The sequence below is a fragment of the Salvelinus namaycush genome, chromosome 4, assembly GCF_016432855.1.
Source record: "Salvelinus namaycush isolate Seneca chromosome 4, SaNama_1.0, whole genome shotgun sequence".
Lineage (NCBI taxonomy): Eukaryota > Metazoa > Chordata > Actinopteri > Salmoniformes > Salmonidae > Salvelinus > Salvelinus namaycush.
In genome coordinates, this window is record NC_052310.1 from 43,263,656 (window position 1) to 43,289,449 (window position 25,794).

Sequence of the window (25,794 nt, forward strand, 5' to 3'; positions counted from 1 at the left end):
TTCTTCCAAGGTTTCGGTTTTATTAATTTATTGCCGACGGGACCCGCCTGTGTAACTGCTAAACTGCTAGCTGTACCCTGTACTGCATGATTGTACACATGGATTTGATTGTGGGTTTACTAACACATTAGTTCTTGTTTGTTGACTATAACGTTAATATGGTGACAAGATGTAGGCTGTGTACCGTTATGGTATGAAGGTTTGGCTTGAGGAGTTTATTTTACATAAACAAAAAGATACAGTATGTATCAGTACATGTATGTGAGTGTGAGGGACACATGTAGACAGAACCTCGAATAAAGCTCTCTGCAGTCAGTACCTGTGTCTGGTAAAGGGTCACTGGAGAGGTGCGGCAGGCGCTCCTGAACAGTGAAAATGCACATTGAGCCACTTGGCGTCGCGGCGGTGCCACACGCGGGTCTCCTCTGACTGGCAGGAGCGCGGCCGTCCCTGGCTGTCGATGTACTGCGTAAGGCGGATGTAGGCGATGCAGGCCGCGTCTTCCCCGATCAGGTGCACATGAGGATTCAGGATGGTGGTGTGGACCGGCTTACTGTTCTTACTCAACACTACATAGGAGACACGGACACACTCAGTCATCTACTTACATGTGTTGGCTTCATGCACTTCTTCCTTGATTAGATTACAATAGAGAAAGATGGTTACCAGGCCTTTAGCGTGAAATAGTGTGCTCAGTGACTTACCTGGTATATGTTATTTTTCTTCAAATACAACAATTAACATAATAGGGTCACGCCATGAATAGTGCCTTATGTCTTTCAGACATTGTGCGTACATTTTGATGAAACACATTTTACAGTTGGATCACATACATCTATGCTCTAACTACACTAAACCATGTTAAAAATTCCAATAGCAGTGTGTATTCATGCATTTTTTGGGGGCATGTCTCACATCATCTTGGGGCGGCAGGTAGCCTAGTGGTTAGAACGTTGGACTAGTAATCGAAAGGTTGCAAGATCGAATCCCCGAGCTGACAAGGTAAAAATCTGTCGTCCTGCCCCTGAACAAGGCAGTTAACCCACGTTATGGTATGAAGGTTTGGCTTCATACCATAACGTCATTGAAAATAAGAATTTGTTCTTAACTGACTTGGCTAGTTAAATAAAGGTCCAACTTCTAGGATGATCTTAACCCCAAGACTTTCCCAAGTTTGCACAAACATTGTGAAGCCCTAGTTATTCATTAGTGATTAATTGACAATAGTCAGGTTTCCGGTCAACCCTGTAACATGAACTGAACTCTTGTTTTAATATGGTGAAACGTTCCCTTTTTAAATGATAAAAAAAATATCGTAGTGTAAAAGCAGGCGAGATGTTTTTTTCTGGTGTTTTGTTGTGGAAAACTGAGCATTTCGAGCATACCACGTCAACCCTGTAACCCATAGAGAGATAGACTAGAAATATTTTAACAAGTTCAAATCTTTTATTAAGCTTACATTCAATTGTCCCTCCCTGTTGCACACAACAAGCTTCCTTTCCCGTGTCACAAGGAGAGTACAGCCTGATTTAAGATTAAATATTCAAACCTGTTAGTCAACTCTCCCACTGGGCACACCACGAAATGTCAAAGTGGACAATTGGGTAATATTTGGTTGAGGCGTTGATCAATGAGATAATAACCTATATTCACCCACTCAAAAATACAGCCAAAATTTGGTTGAATTCTCAATGTTTTATCACTATACTTTCAACCATCTAAAAGCACAACAAAGTTCAAATAGGAATACAATGTCAGATATTTTGTTTATTTATACAACAACTTAATCTGTTATCACTGTGCTTCATCTAATAGCACAATCAAATGACCTGGATTACAGTTGAGATTACATAAAAAAATAGTGGCGCAAGTGATCAATGTCATTCGAGATTCTGCACAGATTATTAAAGCAGACCTGCAGCCTTTGCATGCTATCTTGAACATGCACGCTTTCTATTGTTACATAGGAAGACATTTATAGAGACAGTAATCTCAAAATGTGGCCCTGGATGTGTTACTCATTTTAAAGGGTAGGAAGCATGAGTTTTTACTCACCAATGTAACAACACAGTGTGGTCAAAGACTTAGTAACTTAGTTGTAGTCATGATCTGGTTACCTATAAGTACAAACATAGTTATGTTTTGGGTTATTACATATTTATTAACTTATTTCCGGATAACTTCTAAACTATCCACAATGCACTATTTCTCAACGTCATATGGAGGATCTACTCTGTTCTACCGAGTTCGTATGCTAGCTCGGTAGCTAGCTCAAGCTGAACAATTTTATAAGTTTTACCATCGGATGGGCCCTAACCATCAATCTGTAAATCTGCTCTCTCTTTTCTTTTAATCTTAGGTTATGTTTTAGTTGTGTTGTGTTAGTTATGTTCTAGCTAGCTGGTCTCCAGTAGTTAGGCTCTAGCTTGCCGACCATAACTGTGGTGGTTAGCTAGGCTGTCACGGCTAATAGCTAGTTGGCTAAATAGCTAACGCTGGCTGGCTATCTTGCTGGCTAAAATAACTGCATTTAGCTAACGTTCTTTGACAACTGGTTAGATGGCATTATGTATTTCCAAAACATTGTTTTACTTTAATGTAGCTGTAAGCTAGTTGTTGATAGCAACTCGCTGACTTATTCAGTGCTAACTTAAAGTTAGCAGGCTGGTAGGGCTAATGTTAGCAGAGTAGTTGGTTAGCAACCTTCCAAGTTGATTTGTAACAATACATTCATAAATTATTTGCTTGTAAGTTTGCTGAAAATTCAATTGAAACCAGTAGTCATGAGTGCAAACGATTTATACATTTGAAGTTATTTCCTTTGGAGTGTACATGATGTGGAATACGCTGGCTTGCCGGGTCCTCCATATTATATCACACCCCGGAAAAACATTTTCCGACACGGATTCTGATCGGTTTTATGTAATAACTCCAAAAATAGAAGAGTGAGGTGTAACTTGGCATTGGGACTTTTGATGCGCACACTAATGCAAATCCATATGTTACATGTGGTTACGTTTATGCTACCTACCCTTTAAGGTTGAATAACTACTGTTACAATAGTTTGTAAGATTGTCTTAACTTTACAAAGCAACCAAATATCAACATTTAAAGGATATTTGGATAGTTCCATCTGAGCCACTGGTATAATCTTATTCTTTAACTTTTATTTTTGGTTGAGTTGGAGACATGAATCCAACATATAATCTATTAACTGGTCGACAAGTTACTGTATTGCGAATGTTATATTGAATTGTGCTTGGTTGTCAACGCAACAAAATATCCACATTTGAAGGAGATTGTCTTCTCCCTGGATAGTGCGATCTGTGCCACGGACTTAGTCTGGCTTTAATTTCAGTTTGTCTACAAATTAATACTGTATGTTGGATTCATGTCTCCATCTCAACCAAGTTATTTTTTTTACCTTTATTTAACTAGGCAAGTCAGTTAAGAACAAATACTTATTTTCAATGACGGCCTAGGAACAGTGGGTTAACTGCCTGTTCAGGGGCAGAATGACAGATTTTTACCTTGTCAGCTCGGGGATATGAACTTGCAACCTTTCGGTTACTAGTCCAACGCTCTAACCACTAAGTTAAATAAATGCCGCCCCAAGTTAAATAAATACGACTAAATCAAATCAGATCAAACTTTAAACTCACTTTAAATAAAGTTTGATTTGATTTAGTCCTATACTTTAACTTCAATTTTTGGTTGAAATAGCGACGTGAATCCAACATATTATGAACTAGTTGCTCTGTTAAACCTAGCCTTTGGAATAACTTCAACAGTAATCGTGAATCTATTTTTTTTTTTTAAGTGGAGACCTCTCAACAGTCATTCTCACGATAGCATATTGGTAATAGTCAAAGCTAAGCAGGGTTGGGCTTGGTTAAAACGCTGGATAGGACACCAAAGGGGTAGCTGTAGATCACATGTTTCAAACTCATTCCACGGAGGGTAGAGTATCTGCGGGTTTTCACTCTTCCCATGTACTTGATTGATGAATTAAGGTCACTAATCCGTAAAGAACTCCCCTCACCTGGTTGTCTAGGTCTTAATTGAAACCAAAAACCCGCAGACACTAGGACCTCAATGGAATGAGTTTGATACCCCTGCTGTAGATAGATCAATTCTCCAGTAGGAGGTGCTGCCCAGCCTATTGTTTTTTTCTGATAGTGGAGATAAGGTTGAAGAAGTTGTTTCAAAAGGTACAAATGCAACATATTTTATACAAGGTTTGTCTATGTTGAAAATTGGTTACCATGATGACATAAACCTGTGGTTGAAATTTCACCCTCAAAACAACAGTTGATGACTTTTTGCAAATCCACTGTATTTTACACATAGATTCCACATCACAATATGTTGCCAATTTACGTTGAAGCAACGTTGATTTAACACATTTTTGCCCAGTGGGCTATTCATTTAATGTTCACTTTTGTAGTAAGAGACGGGGATATATGTTTGTTATGAAGTTGAACATGTGCTCTTTATGACAGAATGTTAAAATGAAAAGTTTTTTTTATTTTTTTTACCAAAGGACACTCCCCAAAAGGCACTATTTGTGGAATGACACTACAATGTTTAGTTCCCTGTTGATAAGAGATGCTTACAGTTCTCAAAGTAGAATTTGTGGAAGTCCATGCCCTCCACCAGGTTTCCCAAAGCCTCGGGTTCAAACGAGGTGAGCCCGGGGTCACAGATTCTCCTGGAAGGGAAATCAGACATACAGTTAAACATATAATTAAATAGCACACATATTTATCTTCTATGTGGTTAATGGTGTGTGTATATAGATTGTGTGTAGGCTTGTCTACCATATGAATCTTCTCTTTGTGTCAGACTGGGTTCAATGACTTCTGTTTCTTTCTTTTTTTCTGTATTTATTTGTCTGTTTATAGTATGTATGTATGTATGTATGTATGTATGTATGTATGTATGTATGTATGTATGTATGTATGTATGTATGTGTACAGTTGACGTCGGAAGTTTACATACACCTAAGCCAAATACATTTAAACTCAGTTTTTCACAATTCCTGACATTTAATCCTAGTAAAAATTCCCTGTTTTAGGATCACCACTTTATTTTAAGAATGTGAAATGTCAGAATAATAGTAGAGAGAATTATTTATTTCAGCTTTAATTTCTTTCATCACATTCCCAGTGTGTCAGAAGTTTACATACACTCAATTAGAATTTGGTAGCATTGCCTTTAAATTGTTTAACTGGAGTCAAACGTTTCGGGTAGCCTTCCACAAGCTTCCCACAATAAGTTGGGTGAATTTTGGCCCATTCCTCCTGACAGAGCTGGTGTAACTGAGTCAGGTTTGTAGGCCTCCTTGCTCGCACACGCTTTTTCAGAACTGCCCACACATTTTCTATAGGATTGAGGTCAGGGCTTTGTGATGGCCACTCCAATACCTTGACTTTGTTGTCCTTAAGCCATTTTGCCACAACTTTGGAAGTATGCTTGGGGTCATTGTTCATTTGGAAGACCCATTTGCGATCAAGCTTTAACTTCTTAATTGATGTCTTGAGATGTTGCTTCAATATATCCATATAATTTTTCTTCCTCATGAAGCCATCTATTTTGTGAAGTGCACCAGGCCCTCCTGCAGCAAAGCACCCCCACAGCACCCCCCGTGGTTCACGGTTGGGATGGTGTTCTTCGGCTTGCAAGCCTCCCCCTTTTTCCTCCAAACATAACGATTGTCATTATGGTTAAACAGTTCTATTTTTGTTTCATCAGACCAGAGGACATTTCTCCAAAAAGTACGATCTTTGTCCCCATGTGCAGCTGCAAACCGTAGTCTGGCTTATTTATGGCAGTTTTGGAGCAGTGGCTTCTTCCTTTATGAGCGGCCTTTCAGATTTTGTTGATATAGGAATCCTTTTACTGAAGATATAGATACTTTTGTACCTGTTTCCTCCAGCATCTTCACAAGGTCCTTTGCTGTTGTTCTGGGATTGATTTGCACTTTTCGCACCAAAGTACGTTCATCTCTAGGAGACAGAATGCGTCTCCTTCCTGAGCGGTATGACGGCTGTGTGGTCCCATGGTGTTTATACTTGCGTACTATTATTTGTACAGATGAACGTGGTACCTTTCAGGCATTTGGAAATTGCTCCCAAGGATGAACCAGACTTGTGGAAGTCTACAACTTTTTTTCTGAGGTCTTGGCTGATTTCTTTTGATTTTCTCATGATGTCAAGCAAAGAGGCACTGAGTTTGAAGGTAGGCCTTGAAATACATCCACAGGTACAACTACGATTGACTCAAATTATGTCAATTAGCCTATCAGAAGCTTCTAAAGCCATGACATCATTTTCTGGAATTTTCCAAGCTGTTAAAAGGCACAGTCAACTTAGTGTATGTAAACTTCTGACCCACTGGAATTGTGATACAGTGAATTATAAGTGAAATAATGTCTGTAAACAATTGTTGGAAAAATTACTTGTTTCATTCACAACTACAGTTTGTTGACAAGACATTTGTGGAGTGGTTGAAAAACTAGTTTTAATGACTCCAACCTAAGTGTATGTAAACTTCCGACTTCAACTGTATATATGCAGTGTGTATGTATATATGTATCTATATTATTGTACTGCTCTAGGGATGTAGTAATTGTTTGGATAACCTTGTTGACTATTATGTATTGTATTTGCTCAATGCAGAGAATGCCGGAAGACGAATGATCATTTCATTACCATAGTGAATTATTGTAATGTTTGTTAATGTGTCAATTAACCCAATAAGGGATGGGTTGCCAACTGGCGATTTGACACGAAAACAACATTTTCATTCATTCATATAGTGCCTTTACAGTATTGACACACCTTGACTTTTCCACATTTTGTTGTTACATTTTGATGTGTTACAGATTTTGTGTCACTGGCCTACACACAATGCCCCATAATGTCAATGTGGAATTATGTTTTTAGAAATGTTTACAAATTAATAAAAAAAAAAGAAAAAGCTTGAGTCAATAAGTAATTAACTCCTTTGTTAAGGCAAGCGGAAACAAGTTCACGAATAAAAAATGTGCTTCACAAATCACACAATACGTTGCATGGACTCACTCTGTGTGCAATAATAGTGATTTTTGAATGACTACTTCATCTCTGTACCCCACACATAAAATTATCTGTAAGGTCCCTCAGTCGAGCAGTGAATTTCAAACACTGATTAAACCGCAAAGAACAGGGAGGTTTTCCAATGCCTCACAAAGAAGGGCACCTATTGGTAGATGGGTTAAAAATTCTAAATAAAGCAGACATTGAATATCCCTTTGAGCATGCTGAAGTTTATTAATTACATTTTGGATGGTGTATCAATACACCCAGTCACTACAAAAATACAGGCATCCTTCCTAACTCAGTTGCCGGAGAGGAAGGAAACCACACATGCCAATGGTGACTAAAACAGTTACAGTGTTTAATGGCTGTGATAGGAGAAATTGAGGATGGATAAATAATATTGTACTTACTCCACAATACTAACCTAACTGACAGAGTGAACATACATCCTGTTTGCAATAAGGCACTAAAGTAAAAGTGCAAAAAATGTGGCAAAGAAATTAACTTAATGTCCTGAATACAAAGTGTTATGTTTTGGGAAAATTCAACACAACACATCAATGAGTACCACTCTTCATATTTTCAATAATGGTGGTGGCTGCATCATGTTATGAGTATGCTTGACATGGGCAAGGACTGGGGAGTTTTTTGGGATCAAAAATAAATGGAATAGATCTAAGCACAGGCAAAATCCTAGAGGAAAACCTGGGTCAGTCTGCTTTCCAGCAGACACTGGGAGACAAATTCGCCTTTCAGCAGGACATTAACCTAAAACACAAGGCCAAATATATACTGGAGTTGCTTACCAAGATAACTTTGAATGTTCCTGAGTGGCCGAGTTACAGTTTTGACTTAAACCGGCTTGAAACTCTATGGCAAGACTTGAAAATGGCTGTCTAGCAATGATCAACCACCAACTTGACAGAGCTTGAAGAATTTTTAAAAGAATCATGTGCAAATATTGTACAATCCAGGTGTGCAAAGCTCTTACCCAGAAAGACTCACAGCCGTAATCGCTGACAAAGGTGATTCTAACGTATTGATAGACTCGGGGGTGTGAATACTTACGTAAATGTATTTAATTTTCAATACATTTGCTAATGTTTTTAAAACCATTTTTTCACTGTCATCATGGGGGAAATGTGCGTAGATGGGTGAGAGAAACAAAATCTATTAAATCCATTCTGAATTCAGGCTGTAACACAACAACATGTGGAATAAGTCAAGGGGTGTGAATACTTCCTGAAGGTACCGTATCATCAGCACCTCCCAACCTCTCACATTCCACATACTACTCTAGTAATTTAGAGGGAAATCAGCAGGGCTAGGGGTTATTCATTTGTCAAAAACTAGGAGCTAATTAAATGTATGCACACAATCACACAAACTCACGTGTAAGCCTCAAAGTCTCCGTTGTTGATGGCCTCAATCAGCTGCTCGGTAATCTTGATGATCTCTTGTTTGCGAGCTGAAATCCAGAGAACGACAGAGAGAAAGAAGAATGGCAGGAGAGAAAGAGATGGCCAGACGCGATTAGAAACCCTCGGAGTGCTCCGGTCACAAATACTTAAAGGCCAGCATGCAAACCCCCTCCCTCACCATGCTTCCTTAAGTTGCACTAGCCCTTTCCTGTATGGTACTGAGTGCAGAGACATTGCATGTCATCGATGCCTATTGTTATTTGGTTGTACAAGAACACAGTTTACAGCAGCACTACTGGTGACTTTAGGGGACCACCAATTCCATGAAAACTACCTTAACAGGCCCCAACTTAGCTGCAGTCCAGCTCTCTTTCCCTTCCAATAGTCCGCCCTACCCAAAGCACCTGGCAAGGTTTGAGTTGTTGAACAGTTTCAGTTCCCTAATCCTCAATCCTCAACCACACAGACAAGTGACACACAACCCAGCTGGGCTGACTGAAATGTCATCTGGGAGCGTGACACACATGAGAAGTGGCAGTCACAGATAGCCCACTACGCCAGACAACCTGCCAGTGAGGTCGAGAAACCCCACGCGGCACACATCAGCACACAACACGGCTTATATATTGTGGAAGGACCACCAGAGGGCAGGCTGGGCTCACGGATGGTAGCCCAACAAGGCATGGGAGACAAGTGAACCAGAGGCAATTAAGCACAGCTGACACTACTAATGAGATATTCTCCTTCCCCTATAAGAGAGAGTATGGAACCAGCAAGAAGGGAGACTATCTCTGGAAGATGGCCACCGAGACAGAGGAGCTATCTAGGAAGAACCATTAAGACGGTGACAATGTCGTGACTTTTTGTGGTAATTTAAAGACAATCGTATTGTGTTCCTGTTTTGCTCTGGAGAAGAAGATATGTTTTTTTCCTTTGGAGAGTTTCATTGATTCTGTTGGAGTGTTTGTGTTGTCCAAATGCCCTCAATATAGAACTTTGTTCAATCAAGAAAACCTACTCCTGACTCGTTTGTTCCACCTTCCCGCTTTAGAGTGACGCCCAATTACTTGGTCCGCTCACATTGGTGGAGAATGTGGGCATTAGGTGGACGAGTGACACAAGGATAAGTGAGTAATTCAAGATTCTTCCAGTAGACCAGGAGGAACCATTCAAGTACGATGGATAACGCCCTACTACAACAATTGATCACGGCACAGCATACAACCATAGAACTCCTGCAACAACAGCTGAGCCGGCGAGAAGAACCTAGAGTTAAGCCAAGAGCGGCTGCTCACGCCATCTTACCTCGTCTCTCCAAGGAGGATGATATTGAGGCCTTCCTCATGACCTTCGAAAGGACGGCCACCTTGGAAGAGTGGCCGCCCACAGAATGGGCGAGTGCATTAACCCCTCTTTTGACCGGGGTGGCTCAGGAAGCCTATTTTGACCTGGATGCCCGCGAAGCTGCAGACTATGGGCGACTAAAAACCGAGATCCTATCCCGGTACCAGCTGACTGCCAGAGATAGGGCCGTAAAGTTCCATCAATGGACCTACACAGCTGACAAACCCGTCCGTTCCCAGATTTTTGCATTAATACGACTGACGAAACAGTGGCTAGAACCTGAAAAGGGAGTAGGACAGGTGATAGAGACTCTTGTAGTGGACAAGATATTGAGGGAATTACCCAGTGACTTAAAAAGGGTTGTGGGGCAAGCCAACCCGTTGTCAGCCGACGACATAGCACAGGCGGTGGAAACATATCGGTCTACAGGGGAGTTGTTAAAAAGTGACAAGGAGGAACGGAAGGATTCTTCCAATCCCGTACCCCGACTCACCCCGGCGCGTCCTCCGCCACCGAAACGTCCAAACCCCCTCCGGAGGTGGGAGAAGTCATCCCCCACACAGCAGGGTCGGTGTTATAAATGTCAGTCTCCCAACCATTATGCCCCACAATGTCCTAGCAAGGACGAGCCCATGGTCACAGAGTCATCACTGCCCACCCCCACACATCTCGATTTGAGGGGGCAGGATCAACACTGTTGGTTAGCAGAAATAGCTCCAGCCCCAGAGATTCCAGTTCGAGTCGAAGGACAAGATGTGGTAGCCATTCTCGACTCGGGAAGTATGGTTACGTTAGTAGAGGAGCGGCTGGTGACCTCCGCAACACTGCTACCAGACAAAGTAGCCGTATCCTGTATCCATGGAGACACCCACTATTACCCCACTGTGAATCTGCCGATTCTCACTCCAAAAGGAAGGTGTACAGTCAGGGCAGGGAAAGTGCCCCAGCTGAAGGTACCATTATTGATCGGGAGAGACTGTCCCCTATATAAGAAGCTTCGGCAGATGACGTTATGCGTGGAAAGAAGGGGGACAGGAAAGAAGAGAAAATCCAAGCCCGAGGTAGTAGTCCTACAAGGAGACGTAGCTACGTCCTCGTCCTCTGCAGCAGAGGAAGAAATAGCAACCCAACGTTTACGACAGATATTCCAGGAAACCACCGATGAAGACACCTGTGAAGGGTTATACACTACACAGGAAGGAAGGAGCAACCAGATGCTAAGGGATATATTTGAAGCTCCATCCGAGGAGGGAACCTGGAAGGGGTTCTCATCGGTCACCCCTGAGGGGGATGGGGAACATCCTCCACATCCCTCTACCGAGGTTGATCTGCCCCAGGAATTAAAGGGACAGTTCGGCACCTTGCAGCATAGAGACCCAGACCTAAGGGAGGCCATGAGGAAGGTGAAGGTGATCGACGGGAGGAACGTCGACGGATCAGGTGAGCCCCCTCTTCCTTACTATGCAATCAGGCGGGGTCTCTTATACTGGGTCGTACGACGAAGGGGGGGAAACCAGGAATTACTAATGGTGCCTAGACCATACAGGGATACAGTTCTACAGTTAGCCCATTCCCACGTCCTAGGAGGACACCTGGCACGAGACAAGACTATTGACAGAATCATGCAGAGATTCTATTGGCCCCGGGTCACCCGGGATGTGGCCAGGTATTGTAGGACGTGTGATCAATGTCAACGTACAGCTCCACGGCCACACCTGCGTAACCCTTTGATTCCTCTCCCCATCATAGAGACTCCCTTTGAACGCATAGCTATGGACCTCGTAGGACCCCTCCCAAAATCCGCCAGAGGACACGAGTACATCCTAGTGGTCATAGATTACGCTACCAAGTTCCCGGAGGCCATACCCCTGCGTAACATGTCGTCAAAGGGAATTGCCAAGGAATTATTCATGATGTTCTCTCGGGTGGGCCTCCCCAAGACGATCTTAACTGATCAGGGAACCCCATTCATGTCGCGGTTGATGAAGGACTTGTGTCGGTTGTATCAGGTTCAACAGATACGTACAAGCATATTCCACCCTCAAACAGACGGGTTGTGTGAACGCTTGAACAAAACGATTAAAAGCATGTTGAGAAGAGTGGTGTCCCGAGACGGGAAAAACTGGGACATGCTTCTCCCACACTTAATGTTTGCCCTGCGAGAAGTACCCCAAGCATCCACTGGATTCTCTCCATTTGAATTGCTCTATGGCAGACCCTGTCGAGGGATCCTCGACTTAGCCAAGGAGACCTGGGAGACCCAACCATGCCCCTTTCGATCCACAATAGAACATATTACCCTGATGAGAGACCGCCTGTCAGCAGTGTGGCCCATAGTCAAGGAGCATATGGAGAAGGCACAAAGGACCCAAGGCCGGGCCTATGATAAGTCCGCGACCCCCCGTGAGTTCACCGTGGGAGAGAAAGTGATGGTGCTCGTGCCGAACATCGCTTGCTGGCACAGTGGAGGGGACCCTACGAGGTAATGAAAAGGGTCTCACCGGTCAATTACCTCATCAAGCAACCTGATAGAAGGAAGAAGGTCCAACTCTATCACATAAACCTGTTAAAGCCGTACCATGGAAGAGAGGAGGAGGTGGCTTTGATGGCCCTGGAGGGAAAAGGAAAAGAGGAGGCTCTACCACCGGTGCGCCGTGGTCAAACTCTCCTGCCGGAGCAGTCAAGACAGCTAGACAAGCTGATTATGAACTTCGGTCGAATATTCTCTCCATTCCCAGGACAAACAGATGTCCTGTTCCACCATATCCACACTGAACCCGGCAAGAAGGTGCATATCCGCCCTTACAGGATTCCTGAGGCTCGCCGAGTCATCGCTAAGAACGAGGTAAGGGAGATGTTGAGGATGGGTGTGATCGAGCCATCGACGAGTGAGTGGTCCAGTCCCATAGTCCTGGTCCCCAAATCCGATGGTAGTATGAGACTCTGCAACGATTTTAGGGCCGTGAATGCCATCTCTACATTCGATGCGTATCCCATGCCCCGCGTGGATGAACTCTTGGAGCGCTTAGGAAAGGCCAAGTTCATCACCACCCTGGATTTGACGAAGGGATATTGGCAAGTGCCGGTGGCTCCGGAGGATCGCCCAAAGACTGCCTTCGCCACACCAGAGGGGCTTTTCCAGTATGTGAGGATGCCCTTCGGACTGCATGGTGCCGCTGCAACTTTCCAACGCCTCATGGATGCCATTCTACGGCCCCATCAAGAGTATGCAGCGGCGTACATAGACGATGTGGTTATCCACAGCGAGGACTGGGATAGTCACCTCCTGCGATTACGGGCGGTGCTCGTGAGTTTGGAAGCCACAGGGTTGATGGCCAATCCAAATAAATGCTGCCTGGGTGTGTCCGAAGCGGAATACCTGGGGTACACCGTGGGGAATGGGAAAATACGCCCACAGGCAGAGAAGACCAGGGCAATTCGGGACTGGCCGCGACCCCGGACCAAGCGGGACGTTCGGGCCTTCTTAGGGATAACGGGATATTATCGCCGTTTTATCCCGGGATATGCAACCATTGCCAATCCCCTCACAAACCTCATCAAGAAAAACTTGCCAAACCAGGTAGAGTGGAAAGACGAGACGGAAGAGGCCTTTCAATCGCTAAAAGATGGCCTGTGTTCTGATCCCGTCCTACAGGCTCCGGACTTCTCACAAGAGTTCATTGTGCAGGTCGACGCCTCGGATACAGGGCTCGGGGCCGTACTAGCTCAGGGTAAAGGCGAAGCAGAGAAGCAGATTCTCTTCATAAGTAGGAAGCTCAGCGATCGGGAACAGAGGTATGCTACCGTAGAGAAAGAGGCCTTAGCCATTAAGTGGGCCCTCGATTATCTCCGGTACTACCTACTGGGTCGGAGGTTTGCTTTAGTTACGGACCATGCGCCCCTCACGTGGATGGCTGGTAAGAGAAACAATAACAACAGAATAGCCAGATGGTTTTTGTCTTTACAACCGTTCTCTTTCCATGTCATCCACAGGGCCGGATCGAGGAACGGGAATGCAGACGCGCTGTCCCGACGCGACCAAGATGGTGCGTCTGGCGCCCGACCCTCCGGTTCGGTCCTGAGGGGGAAGGTATGTGGAAGGACCACCAGAGGGCAGGCTGGGCTCACGGATGGTAGCCCAACAAGGCATGGGAGACAAGTGAACCAGAGGCAATTAAGCACAGCTGACACTACTAATGAGATATTCTCCTTCCCCTATAAGAGAGAGTATGGAACCAGCAAGAAGGGAGACTATCTCTGGAAGATGGCCACCGAGACAGAGGAGCTATCTAGGAAGAACCATTAAGACGGTGACAATGTCGTGACTTTTTGTGGTAATTTAAAGACAATCGTATTGTGTTCCTGTTTTGCTCTGGAGAAGAAGATATATGTTTTTTTCCTTTGGAGAGTTTCATTGATTCTGTTGGAGTGTTTGTGTTGTCCAAATGCCCTCAATATAGAACTTTGTTCAATCAAGAAAACCTACTCCTGACTCGTTTGTTCCACCTTCCCGCTTTAGAGTGACGCCCAATTACTTGGTCCGCTCACAATATACAAGCTGCGAGCACACCTCCGTTTGTTCAGTTCATATTCCCACAGGAATGATGAACTGGCAAAAAGCAGCTCATGCGTGGCTTTATTGGTATTGTACCGTAGCCTATATGCTACTCTCACATAAATATAGCTGAGTCAGCTGACTAACTGTGAGGCAGGGTTAGCAGTGAAAGCCAGTGCGTGTCACTAACTCTTCTGCGTAGTGTAGCTGCCTCAGGGCTGTCTAACTTACTCAGCTGCGTGTTGCTGCCCCCTGGGGCCATGGAGGGTGGCGCAGGCAGAGCTTGCTCTTAGTTAAGACAGGAGCTATGACCCGAACAGTTCTAATTAGCAAAAAGTGTGCTTGGCATCGTCATGCAGTTTGGCGGCTGGAAGAGAACAGGACAACAGCAACAAAATGGCAACCATGTAAGCGAATAAATCAGAAACCAAAATGTCAAACACACCTGATAGGACCACAAGACCCGTTTTTCCCAAACTGGAACACTGTGCCACTCAAACGGCAGTTGTTACATAGTGTGTATAACTTCACAGTATAACTTCACAATGCTCTGAAAGGCACACAATGCCCACAAGCAACAGAGTTATATAAAGGGAATGCTACATAGAAGCCAAACTTAGATGAACATACACACACTAATAACAACTTAGATATACCAATGGACACAGACAGTGAACTGACAGTCACACAGACGGACAGAGGGGACACCAGTGAACACAGCACCACAGCAGGAGATGGAGAAGACACTGTGGCCTTACAGCCAGCAGGGGGTAGCAGTCAAGCACTAAACCCAGTTACAGGCCACCACAGAGGATACCCCCTGAATGGGGAAGTAAGAGAGTACAGACAGACAGAGACACCTCCGGGACAGGGGGTTGCTGTTAGTGAGCAGGGGACTGAAGCGGACCAGAGTTTGGGGGTGAATCTCAATTGATCTCAAAAGTCTACAATGGCTTTCTCTCTTCAGCTTATCTACTTCGTCAGATTCAGCACCGATTTGACAAGATCGGATAGGTGAAAGCAAGTTGGCAGAGACCTGATGATGGATTTGCTGCTGTCAGCTGTCCAGTCCCATCAAATAGTGCAAGTGAGCGAAAGGAAAGAAAGCCTGTTTGGACTATTGAGATTCAACCTTTGTATAGCCTAGCTTGCTGTCTGTCTATGGTCTGCTCAGCTGTCAGGCTGGGTGTCTGTGTTCGGGCCATGGGGAGGGATTAATACATTGAAAGGGCAGTGAGACTCAGGTCAGCACAATTTGTTCTCTTGGTGGACGGGAAGAGAAAGAGAGGAAGAGGAAATATAGGGAGAAGAATGGAGAGAGAGGCAGAAGCTACATGTAGGACACTGGGTCCCGTTTTGTCCAGTTTTGCACTTCAACAGTGAACACATGTCTGTGCAAAACAGAGTGTCTATACACAGCATGGTAACGTTATTGTCATAGTAAAACGGATACAGGACATGCTTTTGGCAAGGTCTGAGAGGGACAGGCTGGGTGATAGATATACTACATGACCAAAAGTATGTGGACACCTGGTCGTCGAACATCTCATTCCGAAATCATGGGCATTAACCCCCAATTTGCTGCTGTAACCGCCTGCACTCTTCTGGGAAAGCTTCCACTAGATGTTGGAACATTGCTGTGGAGACTTGCTTCCATTCAGCCAAGAGCATTAGTGAGGTGGGGCACTGATGTTGGGCAATAGGTCTGGCTCACAGCCGGCGTTCCAATTCATCCCAAAGGTGTTCGATGGGGTTGAGGTCAGGGCTCTGTGCAGGCCAGTCAAGTTCTTCCACACCGATCTCGACAAACCATTTCAGTATGGACCTCGCTTTATGCACGGGGGCAATGTCATGCTGAAACAGGAAAGGGCCTTCCCCAAACGGTTGCCACAAAGTTGGAAGCACAGAATCATCTAGAATATCATTGTATGCTGTAGCGTTAAGATTTCCCTTCTTTGGAACGAAGGGGCCTAGCCCAAACCATGAAAAACAGCCCCAGACCATTATTCCTCCTCCACCAAACTTTAAGTTGCCAGTATGCATTGGGGCAGGTAGCGTTCTCGTGGCATCCGCCAAACCCAGATTCGGCCAATGGCGGCGAGCATTACACCACTCCAGCTGACGCTTGGCATTGCGCATGGTGATCTTAGGATTGTGCGCGGCTGCTCAGCCATGGAAACCCATTTCATGAAGCTCCTGACGAACAGTTATTGTGCTGATGTTGCTTCCAGAGGCAGTTTTGAACTCGGTAGTGAGTGTTGAAACCGAGGACAGATGATTTTTATGCTCTACGTGCTTCAGCAGTTGGTGGTCCCATTCTGTGAGCTTGTTCAGCCTACCACTTCACAGCTGACGTTTGCTCCTAGACATTTTCACTTCACAATAACAGCACTTACAGTTGACCCGGGGCAGCTCTAGCAGGACTGTCATTTCCCAAACTGACTTGTTGGAAAGGTGGCATCCCACAACTGTCAGCAACGGGTGTGGCTGAAATAGCCGAATCCATTCATTTGAAGGGGTGTCCACATATTTTTACATATGTAGTGTAGGACAGCTGAGTAGCATCAGTCTGATGAGCCGACAGAGAAATAAGGAGGAGAGACGTTTTAAAATGACATTCATGAGTGCCTGCACCACAAGTGTCCCAAAGCTGAGGTAGTGAAAAGTATGGAGGGTGTAGGAGCTAATTAGACGATCAGATAACCACATCAACCGAGCCAGCAAGGCTGCAGGTTTCAGAGCTAAATGATATCCCATTCACTGCGATATGTTTGGAGTTTCATTCAAAATAATGGAGATGCATGCCTAATTAGACGACACGTGCATTTGTCTGATTTCAAGACTTAACAGATGAAATACCTCCCAAATTAACTGTTACTGAGGGTTAAATCTTGTAAAACGACAGGGAGGATTTTTTATTATATCAAATCAAATCAAATTTTATTAGTCACATGCGCCGAATACAACAGGTGTAGACCTTACAGTGAAATGCTTACTTACAAGCCCCTAACCAACAGTGCAGTTTCAAAAAATACGGATAAGAATAAGAGATAAAAGTAACAAGTAATTAAAGAGCAGCAGTAAAAAAGAACAATATATATAGGGGGGTCCCGATACAGAGTCAATGTGTGGGGGCACCGGTTAGTTGAGGTAGTACGTACATGTAGGTAGAGTTATTTAAATTGACTATGCATAGATTTCAACAGAGAGTGGCAGTGGTGGGGGGGGTGGCAATGCAAATGGTCTGGGTAGCCATTTGACTAGATGTTCAGGAGTCTTATGGCTTGGGGGTAGAAGCTGTTTAGAATCATCTTGGACCTAGACTTGGCGCTCCGGTACCGCTTGCCATGTGGTAGCAGAGAAAACAGTCTATGACTAGGGTGGCTGGAGTCTTTGACAATTTTTAGGGCCTTCCTCTGACACCGCCTGGTATAGAGGTCTTGGATGGAAGGAAGCTTGGCCCCAGTGATGTACTGGGCCGTACGCACTACCCTTTGTAGTGCCTTGCGGTCGGAGGCCGAGCAGTTTCCATACCAGGCAGTGATGCAATCAGTCAGGATGCTCTCTGGTGCAGCTGTAGAACCTTTTGAGGATCTGAGGACCCATGCCAAATCTTTTCAGTCTCCTGAGGGGGAATAGGTTTTGTTGTGCCTGCTTCGCGACTGTCATGGTGTGCTTGGATTATGCTTGTTTGTTGGTAATGTGGATACCAAGGAACTTGAAGCTCTCAACCTGCTCCACTGCAGCCCCATCGATGAGAATGGGGGCGTGCTCGGTCCTCTTTTCCTGTAGTCCACAATCATCTCCCTTGTCTTGATCACGTTGAGGGAGTGGTTGTTGTCCTGGCACCACATGGCCAGGTCTCTGACCTCCTCCCTATAGACTGTCATCAGCAAATTGAATGATGGTGTTGGAGTCTTGCCTGGCCGTGCAGTCATGAGTGAACAGGGAGTACAGGAGGGGGCTGAGCACGCACCCCTGAGGGGCCCCTGTGTTGAGGATCAGCGTGGATGATGTGTTGTTACCTACCCTTACCACCTGGGGGTGTCGGCCCATCAGGAAGTCCAGGATCCAGTTGCAGAGTGAGGTGCTTAGTCCCAGAGTCTTTAGCTTATTGATGAGCTTTGAGGGCACTATGGTGTTGAACGCTGAGCTGTAGTCAATGAATAGCATTCTCACATAGGTGTTCCTTTTGTCCAGGTGGGAAAGGGCAGTATAGAGTGCAATAGAGACTGCGTCATCTGTGGATCTGTTGGGGTGGTATGCAAATTGGAGTGGGTCTAGGGTTTCTGGGATGATGGTGTTGATGTGAGCCATGACCAGCCTTTCAAAGCACTTCATGGCTACAGACGTGAGTGCTACTGTGTCGGTAGTCATTTAGGCAGGTTACCTTAGTGTTCTTGGGCACAGGCACTATGGTGGTCTGCTTAAAACATGTTGGTATTACAGACTCGGATAAGGAGAGGTTGAAAATGAGACACTTGCTAGTTGGTCAGCGCATGCTCGCAGTACACGTCCTGGTAATCCATCTGGCCCTGCGGCCTTGTGAATGTTGACCTGTCTAAAGTTCTTACATCGGCTGTGGAGAGCGTGATCACACAGTCTTCCGGTACAGCTGGTGCTCTCATGCATGTTTCAGTGTTATTTGCCTCGAAGCGACCATAGAAGTAGTTTAGCTCGTCCGGTAGGCTCGTATCACTGGGCAGCTCTCGGCTGTGCTTCCCTTTGTAGTCTGTAATGGTTTGCAGGCCCTGCCACGTCCGACGAGCATCAGAGCCGGTGTAGTACGACTCTAGTCCTGTATTGACGCTTTGCCTGTTTGATGGTTCGTCGGAGGGCATAGTGGAATTTCTTATAAGCTTCCGGGTTAGAGTCCCGCTCCTCGAAAGCGGCAGCTCTAGCCTTTAGCTCAGTGCGGATGCTGCCTGTAATCCATGGCTTCTGGTTTGGGTATGTACGTATGGTCACTGTAGGGATGACATCATCAATGCACTTATTGATGAAGCCAATGACAGATGTGGTGTACTCCTCAATGCCATTGGAGGAATCCCGGAACATTTTCCAGTCTGTGCTAGCAAAACAGTCCTGTAGCTTAGCATCTGCTTCATCTGACCACTTTTTATTGATCTAGTCACTGATGTTTATTTAAAAGTGGAATATGAATTGCATCATTCAAGTCAGGAGTGTGTCCCAAAATATATGAGTTTATTGATCCCCTCACCATTCTCTGGAAGTCACCCTCGGAAGTTTCATCAGCAACACATGACAATGGAGGGCCCTCCTAGCGAGTTGGAAGGGGCAAGGGATTCACCGACACTCAGTAACACCTGTCACTGAGCAGCAATCTGGACACTTTTAATGGTCAAATACGCCTACATTTTTTGGATCCCTAAGTCACTGGTCATGTCCAAATACCCGTACCTGTGTTCTAAATATTAGGCTTTTTGATTATGCAAAAGAATTACGTTTTAAAGTATGTGAACATTTTGTATGCTTTAAAGTGGCACTCCAGCCTCCTTTCACCTTAATTTAACACCTGATTTACTTAACAAAAGGAACATCTCAATAGGTGGTCAAGGGGAGTCATGACATATCACAGGGGGATGAGCCTTTCCTCTTTTGTTCTCTAATGTTCCTCTATTGTTCCTCAGGCAAGGATGGAGGCTGATGACATCACGACTTCCCATCAGACCAACTCCTTGAATCTCCTACTCCTTGAAGTTTGCGGTTGTTTAAAAAAAACACTATTTAGCTCAAAACATTTCCTATATCGCTTTGCAACTGGAAAAGTTCCAAAATCACTGGAGGACATCTTTAAATGACAGAATGTCATACTCACTTCGGATTTTTATTTAGTTCAATTCGCTGCACATAATTGAGGAAGAGAATCGTCTTTCGAGACCGACGTGATTGATAACAGCTGATAATAAGCTGAGGGGATGCGCTGTACCAAAATGTACAAATGGAATTAGATGACGCATTCTAAATTGGATGAGCCTAGCATGCTGATATTTGTTGCTTACTACATTCATTTGTACTAAACAGTACATCCTAAATAGCATGTAGTACGATTAGTATACAGTATGCAGTTTAAGTAAATAGTAGGCAAGCCAGATTTCAGACACGGCCATTGGCTAATGACTGTGCCAAATTTATATTGTCTTTTTTTAAATCTTTATTTAACTAGGCAAGTCAGTTAAGAACAAATTCTTATTTACAACCACAGCGGGTTAACTGCCTTGTTCTGGGGCAGAAAGACATATTTTCACCTTGTCAGCTCGGGTATTTGATCTTGCAACCTTTTCGTTACTGGCCCAACGCTCTAACCACTAGGCTACCTGCCGCCCCTTAGTATGCATTTGTCTGGAATACTTTTATCAAAATGATAAGTGATTGTGATAATTAGTTCCTTTTTGAGTGTGTGGACAAGTGAAAGGAATATGCACAAACAGAAGATTCTTCAGCTGATATAACTCCATTGAAGATAGTGAGGGGGACGTTGTACAATATAGTCCCCTTCGAGACAGGGCTGGGTTAAATCTGTATCGCCAAAGTTTAGCTCTCTAGCACGCTTGAAATTTAAAGGTAATTTCCGATTGAGCCGACATGTGCAGCGTTTACCGTGAATGCAGTCTCCGCTAACGCGGGAACATTGCAGCTGCAAAGACAAAGACATGTTTACACAAGCACATATATTTATACCCTCCTACTAGGAGGAGTCAACTCCTTGCACATCTAGATAGCCAATACATCTCTGTTGCTAGTCAGGAACTTAATTGGTTCCTCTTACTGGTGTAATCATGGCCCCGCCTCCTGCTAGAACATTCGTGGGCATGGAAATATATGTGCGTGGGATAGGACTGTTCCTTCTCACGTCATCAGACCTGACCTCGGGCCCAAATTCCTCGCTCCTCCCTAATCCATTACTGTCCTACCTTATCAGTGACTGAAACCAGACTGTTGCCCTTTGCCTCCCTCTTTAGGAGCCATGAGATTTAACAATAACATGTTTTGACAGAATGTAAACTTTCTGCACTCCCTTACCCACTCAGTAACTTTCCATAGACCTAGTTCTTATCCACCCTCCATTGACCCCAACATATACAATCATTATACATGTAAAGTAATCAATAAGTTCTAGTATGGTAAAATGAATAAGTATATTTCAAGCTAGAATCCAACACCTTTAAATGTCAATTGGGCTACAACGTGGAACTTCAGCGCTACGGATTGAATCCAGCCCCTAACAGTAATACAGAATAGTAATACAGGAAGAGTCTTGGAGGAACACTATTATGGGGGCCATCTGAAATTGCACAGCTTTATGGGGAATCTTAAATGGTACAGTATTATGGAGACAGACAGCCCTAGGGCGACAATACTATGGGGACAGTCTTAGGGGGACAATATAAATGAGTTCAAAGGGGGGAAAGGACACCAAGGTCAGAGTGGAGAGGTGAGGGGTGATACTGCTGCTGACTTACAGGTGGGTGGGCAGTGAGGGGGCTGGGGCTGGCTCTGTTCCTCACTGGCACTGCACTGGCTGACCATTGCGCTGTCCGCGCTAGACCCGCACGCAGACACTGCCCCCACCGCAACACACACACGCCAGAGAGAGAGGAGGATCAGACACAGTTCTGTACACACTACTATTTTGCCAAGACAAAACACTACACCCCCAACCCGACCATACACTAACACCACACATTATATATCCCACCACCAACGTACACAGAGAGACACACACAGTTGGGCGAGACACAATATAATCCCAACCCATCACAACTAGCCAGAGAAACAGGGGAGTGAGACCACACTATACACCTCACAATCAAAATACAATACACACTGTTACATTTTCAATATCTAGTTTTGTCCCTATTTTGCATTCCAGTTATGCCGATGTCCTCTAATTGACGGAGGAGAGTGCGTACTGTAGAGCCACTTGGCCAGTATCCACGTCCCAGTCAAAGCCCTCTTTGTGAGACTACATCGGTGCTGATTGCCACAGAGACCCACACTGTCATATAGCTCCACTGTGGAGGAGACGAGGGTTCCAATCTGTCCCTCCAACCTTCTTTCAATGCTTCTCTTTTCTCTACTACAACATACTATAAACTAGGTCTCTGGAAATACACTGTATGAGGTTGACGATTCCATCGGTTCCCATGTCTATGTGCTTTTGTGCGTCTATCTGTGTGTTTAAGGCCTGAAGAGGCCTCTGTGTTGGGAAAAATGTTCACCCTCTCTTAGAATGTGGGGCCTTTTTCGCTCGTCGGCACTGTAACGTCAGTGCCAGAGAGCCTGCCGCTTTTAGAGAGTGTTGCTATGTTTCCCTGACAACATGACACGAGAGTGCCATGGTAAAAGCCAGGTTTTCCCTGGGTGAGCTGCGCTGTGAGGCCCCGTCCACGCTGCACTGAGTGGACAGGCTTGTTTCCCAGATGAAGCCATGTCGCTCGCGCTCCGCTTGCCCCCCCCCCACTTTAAACAACGCAGTTTTGACGAGAAACACACACACACACACACATGTTTAAGTGGTGGAGTGCCAACTCTTTAAGCCCTGGGGAGCTGTGAGACCAAGAATGGGGAGACTATCTAAAGACTAGGGATTTGAGGGGAAAACCAAGACATATAAGGCCTTCATGTGCTAGTCTATTAGTTTGTTCAGACAAAGCATAGTCTACGTCCACAGCTAGACCACTCAGTATTCAGCTCTGTCTCTCACAGGCTACAAAGCACAGACTACTGTGCAAGTTTTTCATTCTCAGCAAGACATTTGCTTTTCACTCCATAGGAATACAAGCCTTCAAACTATTAAACTACTCCTTTGACTTCTCCGCAGCAGCTGTAGATGCCGATAAAGACCAGAGCAAAAGCTGTTCTCCGATATGTCAGTGCTTCATCATTCCCTCTCCAGACATATATACTCAGCTACAGTCTACATCTCCCAGATGTTCACAGGCCCAGACACCAGCCTGACAGTTAACTCAGGCCATCATAGGCTTCTCTGGCCTTGATCGTGATCTATTCTCTTTCTAAAGAAATGAAGGAGAAGGATCGACAACAAGGGAGCACATGAATGATCATTTTGTAACCTCATTTCTCATATAACTATGGCTTTTTAAAACATATGTATAATCTACACTCAGTGGGCAGTTTTTTCACCCCGTTCACAAAAATGGTTCGCTCCTACAGACAGTGAGTCACGTGGCCGTGGCTTGCTATATAAAGCAGGCAGACAGGCATCTTGGCATTCAGTTGCTGTTCTACTGAACGTTAGAATGGGCAAAACGGGTGACCTAAAAGACTTTGAGCGTGGTATGATCGTCGATGCCGGTTCCAGTATCTCAGAAACGGCCAGGCGGCCTCCTGGGCTTTTTTACGCACGACAGTGTCTAGGGTTTACCGAGAATGGTGGCGATGGTTAATGGCGTGGGGAATTTTTCTCTGGCACACGTTAGGTCCCTTGATACCAATTGAGCAATGTTTCCATTCCCCAGAGAATTCAGGCCGTCATGGAGGCAAAGGGGAGTCCGACCCGGTACTAGATGGGTGTACCTAATAAACGGTCCTATCTTGCATTCTAGCTCTGTCTTTCTGACAAACACCTGCGCAGACAGATATATAGATACAAGAAGTGAGAAAACATGCAGAGTAAGTGAAAGTTTGACGTGTACCTTTTCTACTTTTCACATCCTCCTCTTCTGTGGTGTTACAGCTCTCTGTGGAGCCCTGTAGCGGAGAAGAGTGATGGACAGAAACATGGAGGACAGAGAGAAGGAGTAAATGAGAGAAAGAGATATAGCAGCAGGAAACAGCGTTAGTCTGTGTGGTGAGAGCTGACTTGGGTGAGGCCTTCCCCAGGTGTACGGACAGACGGAAGGTCAGACGGACGCTCCCTCAGAGGAACACAAACCCTGCACAAACCAGCCAGGCAGACAGGAGGGCAAGCGCACGAGGATCCACACCAAACACAGCCTTTTGATGATGTGGGGTACAAACGGTGTGTGTTAAAGGCTGCGTGTACTGTGTATGTGGCTTTCTGGTGGCTGAGCCAGTGTGGTTTGGGCGAGTGAGGGACTCTCGCAGCAGGTGTGGCTTGTGAGTGTTTTGAGGGTTAGTGAGACTAAGTTAGCGTGACTGTCAGTAGATGTGGAGTGTTTAAGTGTACATGGTGTTAGCATCGCTCTAAGGTATCTTAGTAGAGCTCTAGCCACTCTAAGGTACCTTAGTAGAGTTCTAACCACTGTAAGGTATTTTAGCATTAGCATTAGCATTAACTGCGTTAGACAGCGACTCTATTGGATTAAAGAGGTACAGTAGCGGCTTACCTTGGTGCCGTCAGCTGGGTTGTGCACAACAGTGGTCTGTGGTTCCTAGGGGAAGCAGGAGAAAGTTTAACATGCAGGGACCACCAGGGAAGGCCCAGAGCATGTGGGATACACACAGTCCACACGCCCGATGCATGTAAACACACACACATAGCCAAGCACAAAGCCAGCAGATGGGCACTGTCACGGGGGGGCAATGAGACAGGATGGGGGTTTGACAATTAGAAGGCACTACAAAGAGCCACGCTACTCCATTCCACTAGAGGAAGGAGCTATGGACTAATGTCACTTATCATTGGAGCTATCAGACTTAGAGGATGTCCTCTAAGACGTAAAGCAACAGAGGAGAAAAAACACACAGAGAGTCTGAAATGAGGATGATGGGGTTTGGCTGTGAGATGGGATCAGCAGTCCACCCATCACCCCCCCCCCCCCCCCCCCCCACCACCTCCCTCATCCCAACCTTGACCCTGCTGTTGTAGCCGGTAACCATGGCAACACTCATCGCAAAAGCGCCTAGCAGCTTAAAATACTGCGACACAGACACCCCCAAGGCACTGTCCCACCCACACCTACAAACAGTAGCACAAACATGGACCCTCCCACAGGACACTGGTCTACGGACTCCACCTCAACAAAACCACCTACACACATGAAGATGCAGTCCTTCGGATAACATTAGCCATTAGCTTAAAGGGATAGTGCAACATTTTGGCAATTAAGCCACACAGAGACATACAAATGGTATCCATGAGTTAATCCGTTTCTGGGTTAGGAGAAACAAAGTCTTAATTTGCCAAAATATTGCACTATCCGTTTAAATGCTACCACAGGGTCTGACATTCTGCCCTTCAGTAAGTTGATGTATTGTAGCTGATTAGAAAAAGCTAGGAGACTGATATAGGATAGGCAGCACTGCCTTGGAACCACTGTCAGATCAACTGAGCGCTGACCCAGAGAGACAAACCATCCTTTAACACTGACCACAGCCAAGTAATCCAACCACATACAGTCGCTTACCGGTACCCCTAATGGAGAAGAGTAAGATACTGATCCCA

At 45.1% G+C, this 25,794-nt stretch overlaps 1 protein-coding gene across 1 annotated transcript in view; it reads right to left on the minus strand.

Moving 5' to 3' along the window:
- The window catches only part of LOC120046553 (calcium/calmodulin-dependent protein kinase type II subunit gamma-like), a 136,142-nt gene that overhangs the window by 3,821 nt on the left and 106,527 nt on the right, over positions 1–25,794 (minus strand). Inside the window, exons 15-20 of the mRNA XM_038991896.1 lie at positions 24,737–24,781; positions 24,083–24,137; positions 21,887–21,985; positions 8,475–8,550; positions 4,617–4,711; positions 320–569 (exon numbers count right to left, since the gene is read on the minus strand). Coding sequence (XP_038847824.1) covers positions 337–569; positions 4,617–4,711; positions 8,475–8,550; positions 21,887–21,985; positions 24,083–24,137; positions 24,737–24,781 — 603 coding nt within the window. The 3' untranslated portion in view covers positions 320–336. The remainder of the gene's footprint in view (positions 1–319; positions 570–4,616; positions 4,712–8,474; positions 8,551–21,886; positions 21,986–24,082; positions 24,138–24,736; positions 24,782–25,794) is intronic.